General features: G+C 46.2%; 6 protein-coding genes across 7 annotated transcripts in view; 2 read left to right on the forward strand and 4 right to left on the reverse strand.

The window, feature by feature from the left end:
* The window catches only part of tor2a (torsin family 2, member A), a 57,352-nt gene extending 39,770 nt beyond the window's left edge, over positions 1-17,582 (forward strand). Inside the window, exon 6 of the transcript XR_016114785.1 lies at positions 17,466-17,582. The gene's annotated coding sequence lies outside the window, so the exon portion shown is untranslated. The remainder of the gene's footprint in view (positions 1-17,465) is intronic.
* On the reverse strand, positions 109-2,026 carry LOC148899709 (natterin-3-like). The gene is made up of 2 exons (XM_088995143.1): positions 1,866-2,026; positions 109-1,642 (listed from the first exon to the last, which is right to left on the reverse strand). The coding sequence occupies exons 1-2, from the start codon at positions 1,981-1,983 to the stop codon at positions 573-575; spliced, it is 1,188 nt and encodes a 395-aa protein (XP_088851269.1). The 5' UTR covers positions 1,984-2,026; the 3' UTR covers positions 109-572.
* On the reverse strand, positions 3,871-7,223 carry LOC148899710 (natterin-3-like). The gene is made up of 2 exons (XM_088995145.1): positions 7,057-7,223; positions 3,871-4,991 (listed from the first exon to the last, which is right to left on the reverse strand). The coding sequence occupies exons 1-2, from the start codon at positions 7,139-7,141 to the stop codon at positions 3,919-3,921; spliced, it is 1,158 nt and encodes a 385-aa protein (XP_088851271.1). The 5' UTR covers positions 7,142-7,223; the 3' UTR covers positions 3,871-3,918.
* On the reverse strand, positions 11,852-13,299 carry LOC148899711 (natterin-3-like). Its single transcript, XM_088995148.1, has 2 exons — positions 13,110-13,299; positions 11,852-13,011 (listed from the first exon to the last, which is right to left on the reverse strand). Exons 1-2 carry the CDS (start codon positions 13,186-13,188, stop codon positions 11,894-11,896), a joined length of 1,197 nt encoding a protein of 398 aa, XP_088851274.1. The 5' UTR covers positions 13,189-13,299; the 3' UTR covers positions 11,852-11,893.
* On the reverse strand, positions 14,857-16,799 carry LOC148899712 (natterin-3-like). Its single transcript, XM_088995147.1, has 2 exons — positions 16,578-16,799; positions 14,857-15,979 (listed from the first exon to the last, which is right to left on the reverse strand). The coding sequence occupies exons 1-2, from the start codon at positions 16,669-16,671 to the stop codon at positions 14,874-14,876; spliced, it is 1,200 nt and encodes a 399-aa protein (XP_088851273.1). The 5' UTR covers positions 16,672-16,799; the 3' UTR covers positions 14,857-14,873.
* A 2,094-nt stretch (positions 17,583-19,676) lies between the features above and the next one.
* LOC148899713 (protein FAM163B) lies at positions 19,677-22,934 on the forward strand. 2 transcript variants are annotated; one of them, XM_088995571.1, is made up of 3 exons: positions 19,677-20,960; positions 22,224-22,339; positions 22,482-22,934. In XM_088995571.1, the coding sequence occupies exons 2-3, from the start codon at positions 22,247-22,249 to the stop codon at positions 22,932-22,934; spliced, it is 546 nt and encodes a 181-aa protein (XP_088851697.1). In that variant the 5' UTR covers positions 19,677-20,960; positions 22,224-22,246. The 2 variants fall into 2 exon arrangements, with proteins under 2 accessions (XP_088851697.1, XP_088851698.1); XM_088995572.1 differs by having other exon boundaries at positions 19,677-20,884.
* Positions 22,935-23,033: the final 99 nt, after the last annotated feature.

Here is a 23,033-nt window from a genome sequence, read left to right on the forward strand (position 1 = left end):
GCATGGGACAGTGTGAGTGAGTGTATTATCGCCTAGAAAGCACGGCAAATTCACTCGGATATCATCAAGAGGCAACTACATCAACGACCATCACAAAGGTCAATAAAATGACTTGATAATACTGTACAGTTTATTTCTTTGATTACAATACAATAGCGCATTTATTATACACAAATTAATGTCTATTTTGTGGTTTTAAGGCTTATTGAGTAGAAAATTGTGTTTTATGGGGACCTGGGAACAGATTATTTTCATTTTAATGGTTTCTTATGGGAAATAAATGTTCGAAAGATGAACTTTCCGCATCACACACACTTTCTGCAAACCAACTATGTTCGTGAGCCGAGGTATCACTGTAGTAGCGCAGGCTTCAGCTTCCAGCAGAAGCTATGTCGTCTTCGACTCCGATGGACTGCAGAGGAGGAGGAGGAGGATACCTGATATAATCCAGATGATTTTATGATTGATGTTTGCAACAACACAATATTTGCAGCAGACGTTAGCTATGATCTTTTCAGAATGGGCGAATTAGTTGTCATGAGAACCTTCATCAGAGTCCAAACAAAAGCGATTTAGCATGGCTTGGCACCCGGCACCGGTTCACAGCGGTCCACCACACCATTGACCTCTGAGATCTGGACGCTGCTGTAGGTACCCGTGACGGCAGTCCATTTGACCTCGCCGTTTGCATAAGTGCGTTTGAGTCGCGCCGTGTAGGGGATATCAGCGCCATACTTCTTGCCTACCATGTGGATTTTGCACAAGCTGTTAGGTGGGACCTTGGTCGACAACTTGAGTTTGTGCTCGGTGGTCTCAGTGTAGGTGGTCCCCATGGTCACGGCAATGTTGGTCTCCACGCTAAATCGTATAGCCCCCTCGGCCAAGTGGGGGATACCGGTGGTGAAGACGGTGCTGGCGGCGAGGGAGAGGGTGAAGGTGTGCTGCCACCTGTGCTCCACTTTGTTCGTCTTGCTGAGACTGTCCGTGATTGTGGCTTCCAGGCATTCCCTGTTCTCCACGCTGTCGTTCTTCATCATCTCCGGGGGATGTTCCACCACCTTAATGCCTTCGGTGTGGTAGGTCACGCTCATCAGGTGGTCTTCTTGAACGTCTTCGTTGATTCCCAAGAACATGTAGTCCTTGGGGTAGATGTACTCGTAGCTGCCCCAGGGCAAGTAAAAGACTCGATGGCTGACATGCACCTTGCCCAGACCGTACGCATTCTTGCCAACGTATTTGTCGTCATCCTTGCAGTTTTTGACCGCGTTCCAGGCCACCGAACCGTACGATCCCTCCTGCCACTCCAGGATCTCAAATTTTTCTTTGTTGACCAGCAAGGAAAAATCGTCAGTCCGCTTGGCTTCTCCACTAGTGGAATAGACACAGAATTCACCTTCGCTGGGTCTGTAGTAGCCTGAATCGCACTGGTGCTTGCAGATGTAGTCCAAGGATTTGGTGTAGCCGTTGTAAATGGACACGGCGCCATTGGGGGTACTACCCGTCCACTGCTGCCACTCCAAGTTAGTTCCTTCAAAATCAAAATCTTCGGACGACGATGACACAGCTTGGGAGGTGTTTGAAGGCATCGAAAGAGGGGACAGTTGAGGAATCACGTCGATCAGAGTAGGGTCCATCACGGCCTCTGTGCAGGACGCCGGAGAAACACAGAAAAGAGGAATGAAGAAGCACCAAGACCTCACAACCATGTGTGACTGATCTTTGAAGCAGCTCGAAATAAACCACAAAGGCTTGCGTCTGGAGCTGACTTGTAAAAACACAGACCATACACCATTTCCTTCTCCCCAGGCCACTAAAAACTACAACCGAGAAAGGAAAACAACTACAACACTCATGTTGTCACTTACTAGGCTGGCCACAATCAGGACCTTGGGTCGAGGTCAGAACCGGCAAGACCAGCAGCAGAACGACCGCCGACGGATTCATCAGGCACCAATGGGGACACACAGAACGGCAGAACCTCATTCCCAAACCCAGTCCAAAGAGGATCTGCTCTGGAACAGTGGTCCACCTATGCAAATATTTATAGACAGAATGTACTCTGCCCTTCAGCTGCACTTGTGATTCGATGCCATCCAACGGATCGAACGTTGCCTAGCGTAAACAAGGCGGCAATGATCGTTGAAAATGTGGATGTCTTCCAGGATGAGCTTGGCCAAAGGGTATCGGTCTTGTGTAGCAAGACTTGAACCAGGACATGTCCTTGGTCGCATGCCAAAACCGCTTAGAACCGAGTCTGGGTGAGTTTCCTTGTCAAAATGTCCTGTCTTGTCTTCCTTGTCTAGTCTTGAAGTCTCTCTCTCTCTCTCCCTCTCTCTCTCTGTCTGTCTCTCTCTTTCTGTCTCTCTCTATCCTCTCTCACTCTATTTGTCTGTCTCTCACTGCTCATCTCTCTCTCACGTTTACCATAATGTTCTGTTTTCAGTTGCGGACGAGTATACTCGTTGCAAACCTTATTTTCCAAAGCCAGCTACATTGGTATACAAGGTAACATCCGAGTTACGATTGCGTTCCCGTCTGACAAAATGATCTAAGTCAAACGGTCGGAAATTGAAATTAATTCAAAATGGCCGACTTGACGTTTACACGACAGGATAGTATACGATGTCAGTCTGTTGTTTTGAAGCAACGTTTTCGATTGAATACTATTATATATGAAAATGTTTAAAGTTCATTTAGACATTTTATAACTTTTAGTGTCATTTTTATCAATTTATATTTCATATGATCAAATTTTATTACTGTATAATATGTATACCTATACAAAACTGTTTACTGTACAGTTCATTTATGAATGTTATACTTACCTTTTAGTGTCGTTTTTATCATTTTATATTTCATATTATCGATTTATATTTGATATTTGAATTGTATATAGTGTTGAAAAATCGCTCTCCCTGCTAATGACCAGAAGAGGTCGCCCTACACACACCCTCAGAAAAAAAGCAATGTACAGTACTACAGGAGACGGTATCTGTACTGTATATCTACTGTATTGAGTGTAGTCATGCAGTAGATTGCTGTGCGAGTGTGTGACATGCTGGCTGGCCAAAATTGTAGTACGCATTACCAGCTGCTTGCACGTTCCAGTGCCAAGTGTAGAATTAAAAAAAAATGTCTGGCGCTCGTGGTCGTAAGTACGGGTGGTCGTAAATCGCGCCGGTCATAACTCGGATGTTACCTGTACTCGTCGATTTTTAGACTGTGAGCCGTTCTAATCGTGAAACGAGTATTCTTGCACTAGGGTAGAGCTGTGGGACTTAAAGGACAGCCGTCATCATAATGGTGTTGTTTGCATCCTATAATAATAATAATAATAATAATAATAATAATAATAATAATAATAATAATAATAACAATAATAATACATTTCATTTATCAGTGCCTTTCAAAACTCTCAAGGTAACTACAGTCACAGGATCAGTTTTTGTGTGGGTGATCATCGGCAACCACATGCGGCAGCGTTCACTCAATTTGATCAAGTTAGCTAGCTAGCTAACAGATAACTAATAGCTAGCAAGCTAGTTAGACAGTTAATAGATATCAAATAGATAGCTAGCTAGGTAGCCAGCAACAGTGACCCCTTGCAACCGGGAATAACTCAAATAGATCAAATTAACTAGCTAGCTAATAGATGACTAATATATAGCTATCTAGCTAGTTAGACAGCTCTGGATAGCAAATAGATAGCAAAGGAATGTTGGGGAATGGGTTAACTTCCTGGTTCAACGTGAAACGATCATGTTGAAATGTGACAGCTATCGTGGAAATGTGAAAAGTCCAAAATGTGAACTGGTTGGCTTGGCAGTGGACTTAATGGTTGTGTGCACTTGAACGAAAGCGAAAACACGATGACGTGAAAATTTTTCTTTATTTCAATTTCACACCCAATGGGTCTCTTTAACAAGGCTTAACGTCGGGCAGAGGTTGGCAGCGTTCCATTTCAGCGTGAACCTCTGAGATCTGGATGCCTTTAAAGGTCCCGGTGACGCTGGTCCACTTGGTCTCCCCGTTGCGGTAGATGCGCTTGAGGCGCGCAGTGTACGGGATATCCAAGCCGTACTTCTTGGCCTGCATGGTGACGGTGCACGACTGACCAGCGGGCACCGTTGTCTCCAGTGTCAGCGAGTGGATGGTGGTCTCTGAGTAGGAGCGCTCTTTGTTCAACCTGTAGGTGAAGGCAGTCTTGAGGTCGATCTTGCCTTTGACTATGAAGGGGATCCCCGTCTCGATGGTGAGACCGGTTCCCACTGTGACTGCGAAATTTATGTCCCACTTCTGAGTTGATGTGACACTCTTCGAGAGAGTGATCTCTTGCTTGATGGGCTGACACTGCCCGTTTGAAATGGTGTTCCTGTTCAAGATCTCGGGTGGGTACTCGATCGGTTGAACGCCCTTCGTGTTGTATTCAACGGTCATCAGGTGCTCTCTCCTGATATCTTTCATGGTCTCTAGAACCATGTAAGTACTGTACCGATAAAGGCTTCCGCCCCAGGGAAGGTTGAACACTTTTTGGCTAACCTGGACTTCCCCCAGTCCATACTCATTCTTGCCGATGTAAAGATCTTCGTTGGCGCAGGTCTTTATTGAATTAGGTGTCACTGAACCACCGTAGCCCTCTTTCCACTGCAGAATCTCAAAGTCGTCCGTGTTGACCAAGACCTCAAATTGCGTAGAGCTGTGGCCCACTCCGTCTGAGGCGTAGGCGCAGGCGGCGTTGTCGAGTGTGGAGTCGTAGTAGCCCGAGTGGCAGCCCACTTTGCAGATGTAATCAACGCGGCTGGAATACGAGCTGTAAACAGACACTGCGCCGTCCGGGATGGAGCCAGACCACCACTTCCATTCCAGGTTTGTTTCATCATAGTCTGTCGTTGGGTCATCCTTCATTCTTCTCAAGAAGTCCGATGATGGCCTCAGAGCTCTTTTCATGGGCGGTTCTTCCGGACGTTTGTTCTCAGGAGCCAGGTGGACACCTGTGAAGGAGAGAAGACAACAAACCTTCAAGAAAGCAAGACTGAGACAGAAAGAAGAAAACAAGATGTAAAATATTCCTTATTCTAATTTACAAAGTCTATCTGATGTTTTGCGTGCATACATCTAAACACTAGGGGTCACTAGGAGAAGGAATAGCGAGGACATGCATACAAAATGACGAGGACTCGGGAACACAATCATTCGGGTGCACTTGATTCTGAACCCAAGTCACCGGAGACTTGTCCTGGGCAGACAAGTCTCCGGACTTGGGTTCAGAATCAGAAAGCCTTTAATCATCTTCTGAGGCTTTCTTATTCTGATTCTGAACCCAAGTCACCAGAGACTTGTCTGCCCGGGACAAGTCTCCGGGGACTTGGATTCACAATCATTCTGTTCCCGAGTCCTCGTCATTCTGTATGCATGTCCTTGCTATTCCTTCTCCTAGTGAACCCTAGTGTTCAGGTGTATGCATGCAAAATATCAGATACACTTTGTAAATGAGAGTAAGGAATATTTTACATCTCGCATTGATTCCCTGATCAACTTGATGACTGGCCCAATGAGCACCCCTAAACCCACCCCAAGCCCCCGTGGAGTACAGTGATACCTTGGCTTATGAACTTAATTGGTTCCCAGAAAGTGTGTGTAAGGCGAAAAGTATGTATTACAAACATTAATTTCCCATAGGAAAACGTCTGTGTAAGCTCTCAGTCGTACAGGAGTGGTCCATCGATGAGAAGGTTTCTTCAGCCGTCATCTGTACTTTTTTGAAGGTGTACTTTTTTGAAGTCTTCGTCAGCGAACTAGTCCTTATATATATATATATATATATATATATATATATATATATATATATATATATATATATATATATATATATATATATATATATATATATATATATCCCCACTGTCCAGACATGGCGGTGCCGGACTCTGCTATGATAGGTCCCTGCTACACAGGGTCCTGCCGAGGACTACTTCCTGCACCTCCACTAAGCAGGCTGTTATACGAACGATCCAAATTGAACCTCACCCCACCATATCGGTTTAATGAAGGATTTAGCTGTTTAGCTGACTTTAGTTTGCTGACGAAGTTTCTTGGATAAGAACCAAAACGTCCGACACATTCAAAGAAGTACAGATGACGGCTGAAGAAACCTTTTCATTAAACTGTACTATAAAATAAAGTTGTTTTATTTACCTTTGTGATGGTCGTTGATGGCTTGATGGAATGGATAGCTTTTAGCATGTCTCAAGGAGCTCTGGTTGTACATCTTAGAAGTTGTGCTATTGTAACAGCAACAGATGCAGGCAGACACACTCGAAACTTCATTAATAGCTGGTTCCATTGCTTGTATGTTCTCTTCAAATTGTACAGCTGGCTCGTGCGGGTTATTTGTGATGCCTGATTGATGGGATATTTTAACCTTGCGGTCTACACTCTGCCTTTGAACTATCAATAAAGTTGAAACGAGTCCTAATGTTACTGTTTTCTATTCATTTTCTCACCATTTTCCTTTTGTTTTTTTCCACTTTTGTTTTTTTGTTTCAAGCTCTGTCATCTCCTTTTCATGTGTGTGTATGTTTCTGTTTCTGTAACCCTTTCGCCGCTTAATGCTGCATGTGTCCTGCTGCATGTGTCTCCTCCCTCCTCTACCACGGACCAATTGACCAATCACATGCGGCTTTAACCGAAGACTGGGGGCGGAGAATAGAGGGAATAAAAAGCTGGCTGCCATATTCAGCTCCTTGTTAGGAGCTCCAAGAACCGGCTCGTTCGCCGGCTTGTGGCGCTCCGTGTGTTTCCCGAAAACTAGTTTGTATGCCAAGATTATATTCTCGCAAATTTAACGTTTGTAAGGCAAAACGTTCGTTAGCTAAAGCGTTCATAAGCCGAGGTATCACTGTACTTCCCCAGTTCTTTTTGCAAGGGTCCACCCCTAATCCTGACCATCACAGGTAACCCCTGGAATGGATGAACAAGGGACACATTGGACACCAGAGGAGCTCATCCAGTAGTCTGAGAACCGCCGGTCCAGGACCTGATACCGTGTGACGTTACCTGAAGTGGATCGTTGATCGCTGTAAATGGCGCAGGTCAGGAGCACCAAAGCCCATAGCAGAACAGGAGCCTGCAACTCGGCCATCTTACGCCAGTCCTTCACTTGAATGGGAGAACATCAAAAGGACTAGTGGAGAACGATACACTGACCACATGTGTGTCAGCTGTTAGCCAGCGGCTGCAAATATGTACTCTTAGCGATGTTGCACTTTGACGCGCAGCCGTCCTCCGTATGAATTATTGACCAGTGCAAACAAATCCTTTAAACGGGAGAATTAGGCTCCAGTACCTCCTGCGACAGTCCTGAAGATAAAGTGGAACAGATAATGGATGAATGGATTTTCTTTGATGGAGTGTCCTGCAGTAGTATGCTTATAGGAAATTTTTAAAAACAGGACATAAATAAAATTGGTCGTGGCAGAAATTTGGAGCGGCATTTCTTTCCTCTTGGGGAACCAGAGACAACACACAGGTGACCTAAACCAGATCTCCAAACCCAGTCCAAATCGGGTCTCCTCTGAAATGGTGGACAGCAGATATCAAATACAGTGATACCTCAGCTTACAAACTTAATTGGTTCCCAGAAAGTGTGTGTAAGGCGAAAAGATTGTCTTCCGAACATTTATTTCCCATAAGAAACCATTAAAATGAGAATAATCCGTTCTCAGGTCCCCATAAAACATAATGTTCTACTAAACAAGCCTTAAAACTACACAAAATATACATTATTTTATGTATAATAAATGTGCTATTGTATTGTAATTAAAGAAATAAACTGTACTGTATAATTGTCGTTTTATGTACCTTCGTTAAGGTCGTTGATGTAGTTGCCTCTTGATGCTATCTGAGTGAAGTTGCCGTGCTTTCTCGACGATCGTACCCTTACTTACACTGTCCCCTCTTAGCTGCTTTAGCTCACGAAATTTTCGCCTTACGAACATTAAATTCGCGAGAATATAATTTTGGCATATGAACAAGTTTTAGGCAGACGAACCAAACCACTCAGCGCCGCCACGCTGGCTGGCGGACTGGTTTTCGGCGGATGAACACAAAACAACACGGTCGAACAGCGCCACGGTTGCTGGCGGACTAGTTTTCCACACCTACTTTCTTTGAGTGCAGATGTGGTTTGTTATCGAGTGGAATACTTTTACTATAATTGCACCGAAAAAGACTCCACCACAGGCTAGTGTTAAGCCGAAGAGGACACAAAAGAAAATGACGGTCAAGCAGAAGAAGAAGATCATCGAAAAACACGACCGAGGTGTGGTTTTGTGTGAGTTAGCGTCCCAGTACCAATACGCTAAGTTGACCATTGCTACGTGTGGCTAAGGGTGTTTCTGTGTTGTCTAAGCAACGGTCTCAGGCAACAGAAGAGGTTGAAAAACTTTTTTTGATTTGGATTAACGAAAAGCAGCTGGCAGGGGAGAGTGTGAGTGAGGGTATTATCGCTGAGAGAGCGTGGCAACTTCACTCGGATATCATCAAGAGGCAACTACATCAACGAGCATCACAAAGGTCAATAAAACGACTAACAATACAAGAGCACATTTATTATACATAAAACGTTTATGTAGAATTAGTAAGAAATATTGTGCTATTTTCTTTGTCTTTTGTGTTATACCGTATAATAGCTCTCTGGCTGGCTGGCTAGCTATCTAGCTGGCGAGATATTAGCTATCTATTGGCTTGGATTGGATTGGATTGGATTTGCCTTTATTAGTCTCGCAGTGGAGAAATTTACATTTCTTTATTAGTCTCGTAGTGGAGGAATGTACATTTCACAGCAGCAAAGTTATGAAAGAAATGAAAGTAGAAAAGCAAAACACAAGAGCTGCTGGAAAGGCAGCCACTCTCGCGGCGCCGTCTAGACGTCAAAAGAACAAAAAATAAATAAACAAATAACATGACAACACAAACACACAGAGAGACATTCATTCTTAAGCACTTTCTGTACCCTCTTTGTTACATAAAGCAGTTCCAGACGAAAGAGGAGAGGATCAAAGCGTCTCTTCACCAGTGGATCAGGGACATCATGGTGGAATGTGCACGTCGACTACAAGCTAAATGTTGAAAGCAAACACGCAGCTGTAGCATCCATTGACGAAAAGAGATTGTCTCACATCTCCTGTCCCACATAAATCTGCTTCAATTCCAAGCCGCAACAGTTCCACATACGCATCGGCGCTCTGCGCTGACACTCCTTCCTTCTTATCGCGGGCTCCTCAAGCCATGTATCCATCCAGCCGCAGACTGTCCAACAGCACCGACCTTCCACTGAAAAAAGCGGGGCTGTGAAGATGCTGCCCATTACAGGCGCAAAAAAGCACAATGGTTGAGTTGAGTGAACGCTGGCATGTGTGGCTACCTCTGCTCACTCACAGAAAAACTGATCCTGTGACTGTAAAGTGACCTTGAGAGTTTTGAAAGGTGCTTTTAAATGAAATGTATTATTTGTATTATTATTATTAAAATATGTTATATTTTGTGTAATGTAGCCACTAGGGGGCACAAGCTAGTGTCTTATTGTGCCGGTCCCAAGCCCGGATAAATACAGAGGGTTGTGTCAGGAAGGGCATCCGACGTAAAACATTTTGCCAAAACAAATATGCGAATATCAAACCTATGAATCCCAGTCGAGGCCCGGGTTAACAACGGACGCCATTGGTACTGTTGACCTTCAGGGTGCCAGTGGAAAATGGACTACTGTTGGTCGAAGAAGGAGAGGAGGGAGGTGTGCCCGGAGGAAAAGAGAGAAATGGAACGCCAAGAGTATAGAACTAAGAGTATGAACTTTGAATGTAGGAACAATGACAGGTAAAGGTAGCGAGCTGGTTGACATGATACAGAGAAGGAAGGTAGACATACTGTGTGTCCAGGAGACCAGGTGGAAAGGGAGCAAGGCTAGAAGCTTAGGGTCAGGGTTTAAGGTGAAGACCGAAAGAGAAATGGAGTTGGGGTTATCTTAAAAGAGGAGTTTGTCAGGAATGTCTTAGAAGTAAAAAGAGTATCAGATAGAATAATGAGTCTGAAGCTAGAAATTGAAGGTGTGGTGTTCAATGTTGTTTGTGGGTATATAAGTAGGATGTGAGTGGGCGGAGAAGGAGAAATTTTGGTTGGACTTTGATGAAGTCATACAGAACATCCCGAGAAGTGAGAGGGTTGTAATTGGTGGAGACTTCAATGGACATGTTGGCGCAGGAAACAAAGATGATGAGGAGGTGATGGGCAGGTTTGGACTCCAGATGGTGGTTGACTTTGCTAAGAGAATGGAAATGGCTATTGTGAATACAGTGAGACCTCAACTTACAAACACTTCAACTTACAAACTTTTTGTCTTACAAACGTCAAATTTATGAAATTAAACCTTATAATAAACACTATTTTCATAATACACACCCACCACGGCTGGCGGAGTGATCTTCGGCGGAAGCACACTACCGAACAGCACCAGAGGTTAAGTTAACAACAGTCCTTATGGAAGCTGACTCTCCTTCCATAAGCCACCAACGACCATCAAAAAGGTAAATAAAACTTTATTTTACAGCACAGTTTATTTCTTTAATTACAGTCGTCGTGTAATGCGCCTCTCTTTCCAAACAGCAATTCCCTTTGACCTTCGACCTCCAACGCCATACCATCAAGTTCGTCCATAAATGACCATCACAAATGTAAATAAAGTGACTTTATGATACAATGCAGTGTATTTCTTTCATTACAATACAATAGCACATTTATTATACATAGAATAAGGTATGTTGTGTGCAGTTTTAAGGCTTATTTAGTTGAAAAGTATCTTTTATGGAAACCCGGGAACGGATTATTCCCATTTTAATGGTTTCCTATGGGATTTTTTTTTTTTGAGATACACACTTTTCGCCTTACACAATCTGTCTGGGAAGATGAAGAAACCAAAGGCTGAAGTGAGGACAAAATGGTGGAAGTTGAAAAAGGAAGAATGTTGCATGATATTTAGGAAGGATTAAGACAAGCAAGACAAGACAAGATGCTGAGCCTTGAACTGCCAGACAGGAGACCGAGAGGAAGACCGAAGAGGAGGTATATGGATGTGGTCAAAGAGGACATGAAGATAGCTGGTGTGAGGGAAGACGATGTACAAAACCGGGATAGATGGAGGACATTGATTCGCTGTGGCGACCCCTGAGGGGAAAAGCCGAAAGGAAAAGAAGGTATATTTTCTGTAGTATTAAGGCTTATTTAGTAGAAAATGAAATCGTAGAAAACAGCTGTGTGTTTGCTTTCAACATTTAGCTTGTAGTAGATGTGCACATTCCACCATGACGTCCCTGATCCAGTGCTGAAAAGGACGCTTTGATCCTCCCCTCTTTCATATAGAACTGCTTCATGTCACAAAGAAGGTACAGAAAGTGCTGAAGAATGAAGGACTCTGTGTCTTTGTGTTGTCATATTATTTGTTATTTAGTTTTTTTACTTTGTTACTTCCGGGTTGAGTGAACGCTAAAGCGTGTGGCTGCCACTGCTCACCCGCAGAAAAAATATCCTGTGACTGTAAAGTGTCTTTGAGAGTTTTGAAAGGTGCTTATGAATGAAATGTATGATTATTATTATTATTATTATTATTATTATTATTATTATTATTATTATTGTTTTATGGGCACCTGGGAATGGATTATTCTCATTTTAATGGTTTCTTATGGGAAATAAATGTTTGGGAGTTGAACTCTTCGCCTTACACACTTTCCGGTAACCAATTAAGTTCGGAACCTGAGGTATCACTGTACTTAGGAGTTTTTCACAATGAAGACCCAAGATGTTCTTTGATATTTCCGTTTAATTCTTCTCACAAGGACCATCATCAGAGTCCAAACAGTGAGTGTGAGTGTGTCGTGTTTTTGCAGGGCTTGACATTGGACAGACGTTCACAGCGCTCCACCAAACTGTTGACCTCTGAGACCTGGATACTGCGGTAAGTGCCGGTTACGTTGGTCCACTTGATCTCGCCGTTTGTGTAAGTGCGCTTGAGCAAGGCCCTGTAGGGGATTTCTGCGCCATACTTCTTGGCCACCATGTGGACTTTGCACAAGCTGTTGGGCGGGACCTTTGCCTTGAATTTGACGGTGTGCTCGTTGGTCTCCATGTAGATTTTGCCATTGGTAAGACTGATTTCTCTGTCTATATTAAAACTAACCTGTGCCATGACCAAATGGGGGACACCGGTTCTTAAGACCACGCTTCCGCCGAGTATCAAGTTGAGGCTGTTGTCCCACCTGTGTTCCACCGTACTGCTTGTCTTGATTTGTTGGGTGACCGTGACTCCCTGGCAGTCTTCATTCTTGATGCTGTCATTCTTAATCTTCTCCAGCGGAAGCTCCTTAACATTGATTGCTTTGGTGTCGTAGGTCATGTCCTCCATGTGGTCCTCCTCAATGTCTTCGTTGATGGTCAAGTACATGTAGTTTTTGGAGTATGCGTACTCAGATTCTTTCCATGGCAAGAAAAACTTCTGATCGTTGGTGCTCACCTTTCCCAAACCGTATTCGTTCTTGCCAACGTATTTGTAGCTCTTCTTGCAGGTCTTGACCGCGTTCCAGGACACCGAACCGTCACCGCCCTCCTTCCACTCCAGGATCTGAAATGTGTCATTATTGACCAGCAAGGAAAAGTCTTCAGAACGCAGAGCTACTTTATTGTTGGAAAAGACACAGAACTCTCCTTCCGTGGGTCTGTAGTAGCCTGCTTCGCACTGGTGCTTGCAGACGTAGTCGCGGGATTGCATGTAGCCATTGTAAATGAACACAGCTTCGGCGGGGATACAACCCGTATACCGCTGCCATTCCAACTTAGTTCCCTCAAAATAAAAATCTTCATATGACTTTGGCGATGTGCCTATTCGGTTCCCACCAATCAGATGCGGTGATCCGGTACCAGAGTGTCGAGGGACTACATGCGTCCGATCCTGGTTCTGGGTCGATTCTGCCGGAGGTCGAGGAAACATTAAAATCTGAATCCTATCACAAGATGTGTACCTCACCCAAACGCTTACTCCAAGAGCACCGAAAGATAAGACTTACGGGGCAGGGGTCCACCTGGACCTTGAGATGAGGCCATAGCCAGCAGAACCAGCACCAGCAGTACCACCGTTGATTTCATCGGGAACCGGACACAACGCACAGGCGACCAGAACCGGAATTTCAAACCCAGTCCGAGAGGGTTGACCCGGTGGAGCAAAACAGATGTCTATATATACTCTGGTCTTGGTCTGCACTTGGACTGTTCACCCTCCCCCCTCTGAATAAAACATTGACCAGTGCAAATACGGTAGCCAGACAAACCTTGGCTGGGTTTCAGGATTTGCTTGCAAGCCTTTGTTGTGTGGCGCTGTTTCCCGTATGGAAACCAAAAATTGAGTGGATGGATGGAGCTGGGGGCTGCCGTGATGGAAGAAGGGCTTGTTTAGATGGATGGATGGATTTGAGACTGGAAAAATGGATCAATGCTTGGAGGATTGGAAAAACCACAGACTGATCCATTGGTGTAAATGGCATGATAGCGGATTAAAGTACAGTGATACCTCAGCTTACGAACTGAATTGGTTCCCAGAAAGTGTGTGTAAGGCGAAAAGTTTGTCTGCCAAACATTTATTTCCCATAAGAAACCATTAAAAATGAGAATAATCAGTTCCCAGGTCCCCATAAAACATAATTTTCTACTAAATAAGCCTTAAAACTACACAAAATATACCTTATTTTATGTAGAATAATTGTGATATTGTATTGTAATGAAAGAAAGGAAAAGAAGAAGTAGACAATTCTAGCAGTGGCAGAAAGTTGGGGAGGCATTTCTTTCCACTTGGGGAACCAGAAGCAACACAAAGATGACCAAAACCAGATCGCCAAACCCAGTCCCGATAGGGTCTCCTCTGAAGCGGTGTGCAGCAGATATCAAATACAGTGATACCTCAGCTTACAAACTTAATTGGTTCCCAGAAAGTGTGTGTAAGGCGAAAAGTTTGTCTGCCAAACATTCCCCATAAGAAACCATTAAAAATGAGAATAATCTGTTCCTAGGTCGCCCATAAAACACCGTTTTCTACTAAATAAGCTTTAAAACTACATAAAATATACCTTACTTTACGTATAAATAAATGTGCTATTGTATTGTAATGAAAGAAATAAACCGTATTGTTTAATAAAGTCGTTTTATTGACCTTTGTGAAGGTCGTTGATGGTGTTGCCTCTTGATGATATCCGAGTGAAGTTGCCGTGCTTTCTCTGCAATAATACCCTCACTCACACCGTCCCCTGCTCGCTGCTTTTCGTTAATCCAAATCAACTGAAGTTTTTAAACCTTTTATATTGCCCAAGACCATTGCTTAGACAACACAAAAACACGCTCAGCCCCACATAGCAATGGTCGACTTAGCGTACTGGTACTAGGACGCTAAGGTACTGGGTACTGGGAAGTCACACAAACGCACACCTCGTTGGTGTTTTTCGATGATCTACTTCTGCTCCGCCGTCATTTTCTTTTGTGTCCTCTTTGGCTTAACAGTAGCCCGTGGTCAGGTGTTTTTCGGTCCCATATTAGCAAAAGTATTCCACTCGATAACAAACCATGTCTGCACTGAGTGCACAAAAAGAAATTAAAACTAGTCCGCCAGTCATCGTGGCGCTGTGTGGTTTGGTTAGTCCGCCGAAAACTAGTTTGTATGCCAAGATTATATTCTCGCGAATTTAATGTTCGTACGGCAAAAAGTTTGTGAGCTGAAGCGTTCGTAAGCCGAAGTATCACTGTATGGGAATGTAAGACAAATCTGGCTGACGTGAAGTTCCATTTTATTTCATATTCACACCCGACGGGTCTTCCAAACAAGGCTTCACGTGAGCCAAACGGTGGCAGCGTTCGATGTCACCTTGAACCTCCGTCACATCGATGCCCTTGAAGATTCCGTTGACGGTGGTCCACGTGGTCTCCCCATTGCGGTATGTGCGCTTGAGGCGCGCCGTGTACGGGACATCCAAGCCGTACTTCTTGGCCTGCATTTTGACGATGCAGATGTGACCGGCGGGCACCGTTGTCTCCAATGTCAGCGAGTGGGTGGTGGTCTCCGAGGAGGAATGCTCTTTGTTCAACCTTGTTGTGTGGGAGGCCCTAACCTCAATCCTGGTATTGGCTATCACGGGGACCCCCGCCTCGACGGTGACGCTGCCGCCGACTCTCAGGGCGGAATTGGTCTGCCACTTCCGAGTTGACGTGACGCTCTTCGAGAGCATGACCGTATGCACGATGGGTTCGCACCGATAGTTTTCAAGGCCATCCCTGCTCAAGATCTCAGGCGGGTACTTGGTGGGCTCGACGCCCTCTGTGTTGTACTTGACGTCCATCATGTGCTCTCTCCGGATATCTTTTGAGATCTCTAGGACCATGTAACGACTGTACCGATAACGGGTTCCGCCCCAGGGTAGATTGAACACCTTTTTGCTAACCTTGACTTCCCCCAGTCCGTAGGCATTCTTACCGATATAAATGTCATCCTTGGCGCAGGTCTTGATGGAATTGGGTGTCACTGAACCACCATTGCCGTCCATCCACTCCAGAACCTCAAAGTCGTCTCTGTTGACCAGCAGCTCAAATCGCGTGGAGATGTAGCCTTCTTCGTTAAAGACGTAGGCGCAGGAGGCGTTGGCTCGCGTGGAGTCGTATGAGCCTGGGTGGCAGCCTACTTTGCAGATGTAATCCACACGCGAGTAATATGAATTGTGGATAAAGACGGCGTTGTGCGGGATGGAGCCGTTCCACTGCTCCCATTTCAGGTTGGTTTTTTGAAAATCTGCGGGTGTGTCATGAGGACCTTGTCTATGGACATGTGACGGTGTCTTCTGAGCACTTCTTCTGGGTGCATGTTCCGGACGCCTGTGATCATCAAGATGGGGAGATGGCTCTGTTGTGCGAAGGAGAGAAGGAACAATTTACCATCACTGTCAACAAGCGGTGTAACCTTAGAATCAACCCACAAGGAAAGCCACCGGAAGAGGTTTGACAAAGTTTGAACCTCAAACACTCCTCCTTGGCGGCAGTCCATCGGAGTCGAAGACGACGTAGCTTCCACTGGAAGCTGAAGCCTGCGCTACTAATGGATTTTGTGTGAGGGGCGGGGCGCACGATTCCTTCCTCCACAAGCTTTGCCACACCCAGTGTATCCCAGTGAGGACTCAAGACGACCTTGAGGGGAGTGTGGTTGCATGGGGCTGCCGGTAGTCCGATCTTGGATTTCGCCTATAAATCCATAGCCGGACTCATAGGCGGACTCCGCCTATGCCTACCCCTGCGTGTGGGTTTGGGATCTACCCTTTTACCTGTTCGGCGTAGGTGACCCTGCCAGGAGTGTAAGACTCCAGCCGACATAGCTCTCGGAGTCATGGAGATGAGCAAAGTCCCTGACCACGATCAGGTCTGTGATCCCAGTCGAGGCACTAATCAAACACCAGGATTTGAGTTTGAGAACCAATAGCCGGGCACCGTGCAACACGTGACCGCACCTGAGCTCGGCTGTTTATCAGAGTCGACAAGGCCGGCGCCGGAGGTCTGGTGTACCACGGCCAACAGCGCAAGAAGAATCCACAGCTTGCACATCTTGTTTGTGCTCCTCGACTAGACGAACGGCGTCGAAATGACGTGACGGAAGGGCGACAGAACGTCAAATGGTATCAAAGGCCAGGATGACAAGGAAAGGCACTCACCCAGAGTCCGAGTGTGTCTACGATTGCTGGTGGGCACAAATTTGTACCTTGAGCGACGTCCGCACTTTGACCAGTGCAAACACGTCTACAAACGGCACCGTTCCAAATCCCTTTTTAGCCTCAATGTAGCGCACCGTTAACTCTATTGTTTTTGTTTTGAACAAACTGGCGCAATCCAACGGTTTGATCACACGGGGAGTCCGCTGGCAAGACGTCCGTGATGGACTAACGTTGCGAAGGCTTCGTCCCGATGGCCCATTGTGACTCCCGAGCCAATAGATAGTTTGGACGGCGGGACAAAAAAAAATCATTGGTACCGCCCTACCCTCTCTTGAGGATATGAACAAGACAAGGGCACGGAAAAATTCTACTGGACCCTCCGTACCATGCCCACTACCTTTTCCAGCTTCCTTGTGTGTTCGACATACTTGGCCATTAAAGATGATTCTGATTCTGACCCATATCAGAACCCCAAACAAGAAGTCCCGCAAGAGAGAGCCGAAGAGGACACAAAACAAAATGATGGTCGAGCAGAAGAAGGAGATCATCGAAAAACACCAACGAGGTGTGCGTTTGTGTGACTTAGCGTCCCAGTACCAGTACGCTAAGTTGACCATTGCTACGTGTGGCTAAGGGTGTTTCTGTGTTTCTGTGTTGTCTAAGCAACGGTCTCAGGCAATAGAAGAGGTTGAAAAACTTCTGTTGATTTGGATTAACGAAAAGCAGCTAACAGCGGACAGTGTGAGTGAGAGTATTATCGCCGAGAAAGCACGGCAACTTCACTCGGATATCATCAAGAGGCAACACCATCAACGACCTTCACAAAGGTCAATAAAACGACTTTATTATCCAGTACAGTTTATTTCTTTATTTATGATACAATATCACATTTATTAACCATAAAATAAGGTATATTTTGTGTAGTTTTCAGGCTTATTTAGTAAAAAATGATGTTTTATGGGGACCTGGGATTGGATTATTCTCGTTTTTTATGGTTTGTTATAGAAAATAAATGTGCGGCAGACGAACTTTTCCCCTTACACTTTCTGGGAACCAATTAAGTTTGTGAGCTGAGGTATCACTTTGCCTTTGTTTCCAAGCGCCCTTCGAGGCAAAAAAGGGAGCCCAACGGCTATAACGGAATGATGAGGATGATGAAGTCCCCCCCTCCCAGAGTGACTGCAACGGCAACTCCCTGACAAAAGTGAACCGAAGCCAACATGAGTCTTTATGCCAGGGAGTGCGAGCAAGCATCACTGTGAATCTACTGAATAATGGAAGCATCTCCATTTGAAGGCTCTCCAATACTCTGAGCCCACTTTTGGAGGTAAAAAAAGCAAAAATATTCTTTTTCTTCTCTCCAGGCTGAATCTTACAGCTCATCTCCGGTGAAGCGCACGGGAGAGGAGTCACGTCGCCGCATGAGGAGGCTTTTACGTGGGGGGGAAGGGGGGCCTTGAAAGCTCGCCCTCCTCCGCTGCCATCTTTCCGCGGATGGCCTCTAACCTCGCCGAGGAACAAGGAACGAGTCATCCCGGGCAAAAAAACAAAAAACAAAAAACGTAGCGGTGCCTTTCGGTGTCCGTCATGCTAATTGGGCCTCGTGAATATTCAGCGCCGGCTGTTAGCGTGTTATCATGACTTATGGAAGGATGTCTCGCACGGGACATTTTACATGGGGAGATCTTCTTGGGGTCATCTCTTCTGCATCTTTGTATATGTGGTCACACGTCACAGACCTCCCGTAGGGGACATCTGGTTTGGGTTGTCACGTATGGGGAGACGTCCGACAGGCCTGATAGACGCTTGTCCCAATTGTGGATGCCTCATGCGAGACCATTTACACACCGCAAATTGTTCAGGGCGTCTCGTCATGGGTCGACTTGTTCGAAAGTCTCCTAAAGTTGTCATACCAGCTTGCGGAAAACAAGCGGGACGGCGGGTGGATTAGCATTAGCGGCCAAAGGCGCTCGTGTATTTTTCATACGTTGGCTGCCAGCTTGTTTTTTCCTGTTCTCAATCCACTTGGTGGACAACGTTTGCAATATGTCTCGGAGCGCACGGCCACTTTCACATGAGCCTGGTCGCCTCTGACACAACGTCTCACGGAAGGCCAATTTTGTTCAGAAAACCCCAATTACTCAAAGTCCTGTAAATCACAAGGAAGTCAACAAAAGTGTGACATGAAAACAAACAACTGACCGTGACCCAACAAAGCCAGAGAGACCCAAAGTGTGGTCGGAAGTTCCAGGACTAGACCCTGCAGACCCTCTACCTGATGAGATTGAGGTCATCCGCAGAACCAGAGCATCTCCTGGTCGGTAAAACACATTGGACTTAACGATGGAACCCAAAAGGACTCGCTTGAACTGGAACCACATCAACCTTGGCTTTACCGAGCGATAGCTGCGCCATTCAGACAGTCTCCAAGACGAGAAGCTCATGAGTGTGACCTCGATGATGTGTGTGTGCCACTGTCCAGACCACACGTCCGGACCTCTTAACGATTGGTACTTCTTCATTCGTTTGGAAAGGTCATGGGCACAGCGTCAATGTTGTTGTGACACAGGTGAGTGTCTTGTGGGTCCAATGCTGATGGGTGAAAAAGAGTAAAAGGGAGCTCTCATGAATTTTACACACTCTTGTCTGCACAAGACACTGAAATCTCAGCCTGCTTCTCTGAATTATTGACCACCCAAAAGATTTTCCTCTACTTCTTGCTCTGCCTTTATCGGACATTATGATACAGCGAGACGTCGGATGCCAGTGAGAACTCTTGGATTGGATTGGATTTACCTTTAATAGTCTCGCAGTGGAGAAATTCACATTTCACAGTGGCAAAATTACACAGCGGATGTTGACACCCCTGTTGTAAACCCTAACCCTCACCCTGAACCATCGCCCACTCTTGTTCTTGTTCAACAAATGTTGTGACCCAAATGCTGAAAACGGTCCACGTAGGACAACAAACACCCCGAAACGGAGACGGTGCCATCTTGAAGTCTCTCGAGACGCTCCAGAGATCAGCGCCGACAAATGAATTTGGTTTTGGGTAATCCAGCCAAGATATTGAGGCACTACGGAGATATTGGAATAGATCGACAGATGATGATATTATTTTCATGCTTTGTGTGTGGTCTAGAACACAAAAGAGGGCAGTCTGGAGAAGTAGAGAGGTATCCATAAAAGGGTAAAAAGGTATCCATAAAAACCACTTGGAAGGGCAGTAACTGCAGCAGCGTAACAAAGCCGGGCAGCTGCCGCCAGAGCAGGAACAAGCCCAAGGGTACCGTGAACCATCTTCTGGTCCGGCTGAGGCAATTTTTCCACAGATTGATCTGTCATAGGTTACGCTTGTTCCAGGCCCCAAAAGCTGGGACTTGAGAGATCTGAACGGACCCACGTATGGATGCCCCGTTACTTCCATTGTGCCGGTACATCACTGAGGCGAGTCAGAATCAGAATCTGAATCAGAATCAGAAAGCCTTTAATAGTCCCACAAGTCAGATCAAGTCTCATCTAGCTGCTAGAGACGTGACAGCTAACAGGGAGACATGGGTAAGGCAATGCCAGCTAGCTCTTGGTGATCCATTATTGCTGCTTCAGTTTTTCGCCAGAATTTTCCAGGGTCTCACTCAGACTGTAACAGTGAGAGGGTGGTGCATGGGCTATTCGTTTGAGATCATGATGAGATCTTGGTGAGATCCCTACCAGATTGGTCGCCCGGCAGGGAAGCTGACTTTGGAAGTTTCCGAGTGACTTTGGCTGACAGAGAACTCCAGCAAGGTGAGGATGATGATGAAGGTCGACGAGCTTCCCTCTGCAGGTCTCAGCTGTGACGTGACCCGCTCGGACGCACGCGCACACGCGACCGGCGCGCCGCCGCCGCTAGGACGAATGTGCGCAGCGCCAGTGCCGCCGCAGCAGACGGGAGCTGAGTGGCCGTGTGTGGTGTCCGCCGGGGGATCTTTTACGGGGTGTAAAAGGAGCTGCGCGTCACCGCTTGGACTGTTTAGAGTGTATGAAAGTGTTCATGGATGATGTCGTGGAAGCGAATCAAGCCACTTTTGTGACTTTTTTTGTTGTTGTGTGGATGTTAGCACTAGGTGTGTTTGTTTGTTTGGCTTTTTTAACTTATCTCTGAAGCACTTAATGACTTTTCAACCAGCACTAGAGTGATGGGTAAGATGTGTGTGTACGTGTGTGCACATTTGTGCATGTGCGGATGTGTACGTGTGTGTATGTGTGTGTGTACATTTGTGTACGTGCGGAAGTGTGCGTGTGTGTGTGTGTGTGTGTGTGTGTGTGTGTGTGTGTGTGTGTGTGTGTGTGTGTGTGCGTGTGCATGTGCGTGTGCGTTTGTGCGCATGTGTGTGTGAGTGTGTGCGTTCGTATTCATGACATACCAGGACATTTTTATGATAACACACCTTTACTATGAGGACCTGGCTAAAAATGGGGACATTCTGTGTGCAAATGTGAATGTGTTTGTGCCGCATGTGTGTGTGCGCATTTGTGCATGTGAGGATGAGTGTGTTCCGAAAAGTTCGTAAGCCAAGGGGTTTGTAAACCGAGGTATCACTGTATCAGGAAATGTTTGTAATAACACACCTCTACTATGAGGACGTGGCTAAAAATTGGGACATTTTGTGTACATTTGTGCATATGTGAATGTGTGTGAGCGCATGTGTGCGTGTGCATTTGTGCATGTGCAGATATGTGCGTGTGCGTGTCTGCATGTGTGTGCGCGCGTGTGTGCATTTGCGCGAGTGCGGTTTGTACGTGTATGCATCCGTGCGCATGTGTGTGTGTGTGTGTGTGTGTGTGTGATGCACGAATTTGTATTCATGATATATCAGGACATTTATATGATGACACACCTTTACTATCAGGAAATGGCTTAAAATGGGAACATTTTGTGTGCATTTGTGCATCGGTGAATGTGTTTGTGCGCATGTGTGTGTGTGTGCACGTTTGTGTATGCGGATGTATACATGTATGTATCTGTGCATATATATGTGTGTGTGTGTGTGTGTGTGTGTGTGTGTGTGTGTGTGTGCATGTGCTTGTATTCATGACATATCAGGACATTTTTATGATGACACAGCTTTACTATGAGGACCTGGCTAAAAATTGGGACATTTTAGAATGGCCCAAGTTTAGAACAAACATTCAAAATAATAACAACAAAAATGGCAGTGACAAAGTGTCATATATTCGAGGAAATACTTGTGCTAATGAAGTCCAAGTGCTGCTTTTTGATGCAGACTCGCTGCATAAAACATGCCACCAATCAAACGCGTCGCTAGCGGCTGGCACGCCAGCACTTTCGGTCGCACGAGGTCGTCACCTCACACTTTCCCCGACACATTCAAAGAACCCAAGAAGACGAATATTAACCCCTGTCCTCTTTTAAACACCCCCCCCCCCCACCTTCGCCCGCAGATTGTTGATGGGGAGGATTTCGAATGTCAGCCGGGACCGTGGTCATCGCAGGTGGAATTCTGGCCGCCGTCATCTTACTCACCATTGTCGCTGTGCTGTGTTTATGTAGATTGCAGGTACGTTTGGTTAGCCTCCACTCGCTCTTCAAACTCAAAAACCGGCTTATGGCAGACGTGTCTAAAGTCTGGGCCGGGGGCCCAAATGACACCACCACAAAAATATCCCCCCAAGCGTAAGATGCTCATCTCCCCTTTTCAGTATTACTGCTGCAAGAGGGACCAGGAGTCCGCCAAGGGGAACGAGGGGGAACCGGAGCTATCCACCATGTCGCCTTCCCACCCCTTGGCCCTGTCGGCCCCTCCGACGCCGCCCACCCCGGAGCGTTATAGCAACGAACCCGAGACGTACCCGCCCACCTTCCTGACCGAGGCCAACGGGCCGGGGAGCTTCACGCCGCCGCTGCCCCAGCGGCGCTGCCAGCGGACGCACGGCTTCTGCCCGGCGTGCGCCCGCTTCACGCTACCCTTCTACCTGCACCACCCGGAGCGGCTTTGCAACGGGGACTGGGGGGTCGCCGGTTACCGTGGAGTGCATGAGGACCCGGAGATTCCCGTCGCCGACCTGGCCGGGTTCTACCGTAAGCAGGACCTCATCCACACCGTGGCCACGCGAGAGGCGGGGGTCACGCGCAGCATCAGCACCGACGTGTAAAGGGTCGGGGGGGGGGGGGGGGCAAAACCACACATTGAGGGCTTTTTTGAGGAGTGCCAGGCTGGGACATACCTCTCACACATGTGCTCTCGTGATATT

The sequence above is a fragment of the Hippocampus bargibanti genome, linkage group LG04 (assembly GCF_051943395.1).
Source record: "Hippocampus bargibanti isolate YZ-2025 linkage group LG04, ASM5194339v1, whole genome shotgun sequence".
NCBI lineage: Eukaryota > Metazoa > Chordata > Actinopteri > Syngnathiformes > Syngnathidae > Hippocampus > Hippocampus bargibanti.

Excerpts from the sequence above, each read along its gene's own strand:
- LOC148899709 (XM_088995143.1), bottom strand. The coding sequence starts at position 1,983 with ATGAGGTTCTGCCGTTCTGTGTGTCCCCATTGGTGCCTGATGAATCCG. Across the intron at positions 1,643-1,865 it reads TCCTGATTGTGGCCAGCCTA|AGGCCGTGATGGACCCTACT; the intron begins GTAAGTGACAAC and ends CGTCCTGCACAG.
- LOC148899710 (XM_088995145.1), bottom strand. The coding sequence starts at position 7,141 with ATGGCCGAGTTGCAGGCTCCTGTTCTGCTATGGGCTTTGGTGCTCCTG. Across the intron at positions 4,992-7,056 it reads CGATCAACGATCCACTTCAG|GTGTCCACCTGGCTCCTGAG; the intron begins GTAACGTCACAC and ends TCTCCTTCACAG.
- LOC148899712 (XM_088995147.1), bottom strand. The coding sequence starts at position 16,671 with ATGTGCAAGCTGTGGATTCTTCTTGCGCTGTTGGCCGTGGTACACCAG. Across the intron at positions 15,980-16,577 it reads TGATAAACAGCCGAGCTCAG|AGCCATCTCCCCATCTTGAT; the intron begins GTGCGGTCACGT and ends TTCGCACAACAG.
- LOC148899711 (XM_088995148.1), bottom strand. The coding sequence starts at position 13,188 with ATGAAATCAACGGTGGTACTGCTGGTGCTGGTTCTGCTGGCTATGGCC. Across the intron at positions 13,012-13,109 it reads TCCAGGTGGACCCCTGCCCC|AATCGACCCAGAACCAGGAT; the intron begins GTAAGTCTTATC and ends GACCTCCGGCAG.
- LOC148899713 (XM_088995571.1), top strand. The coding sequence starts at position 22,247 with ATGTCAGCCGGGACCGTGGTCATCGCAGGTGGAATTCTGGCCGCCGTC. Across the intron at positions 22,340-22,481 it reads TGTGTTTATGTAGATTGCAG|TATTACTGCTGCAAGAGGGA; the intron begins GTACGTTTGGTT and ends TCCCCTTTTCAG.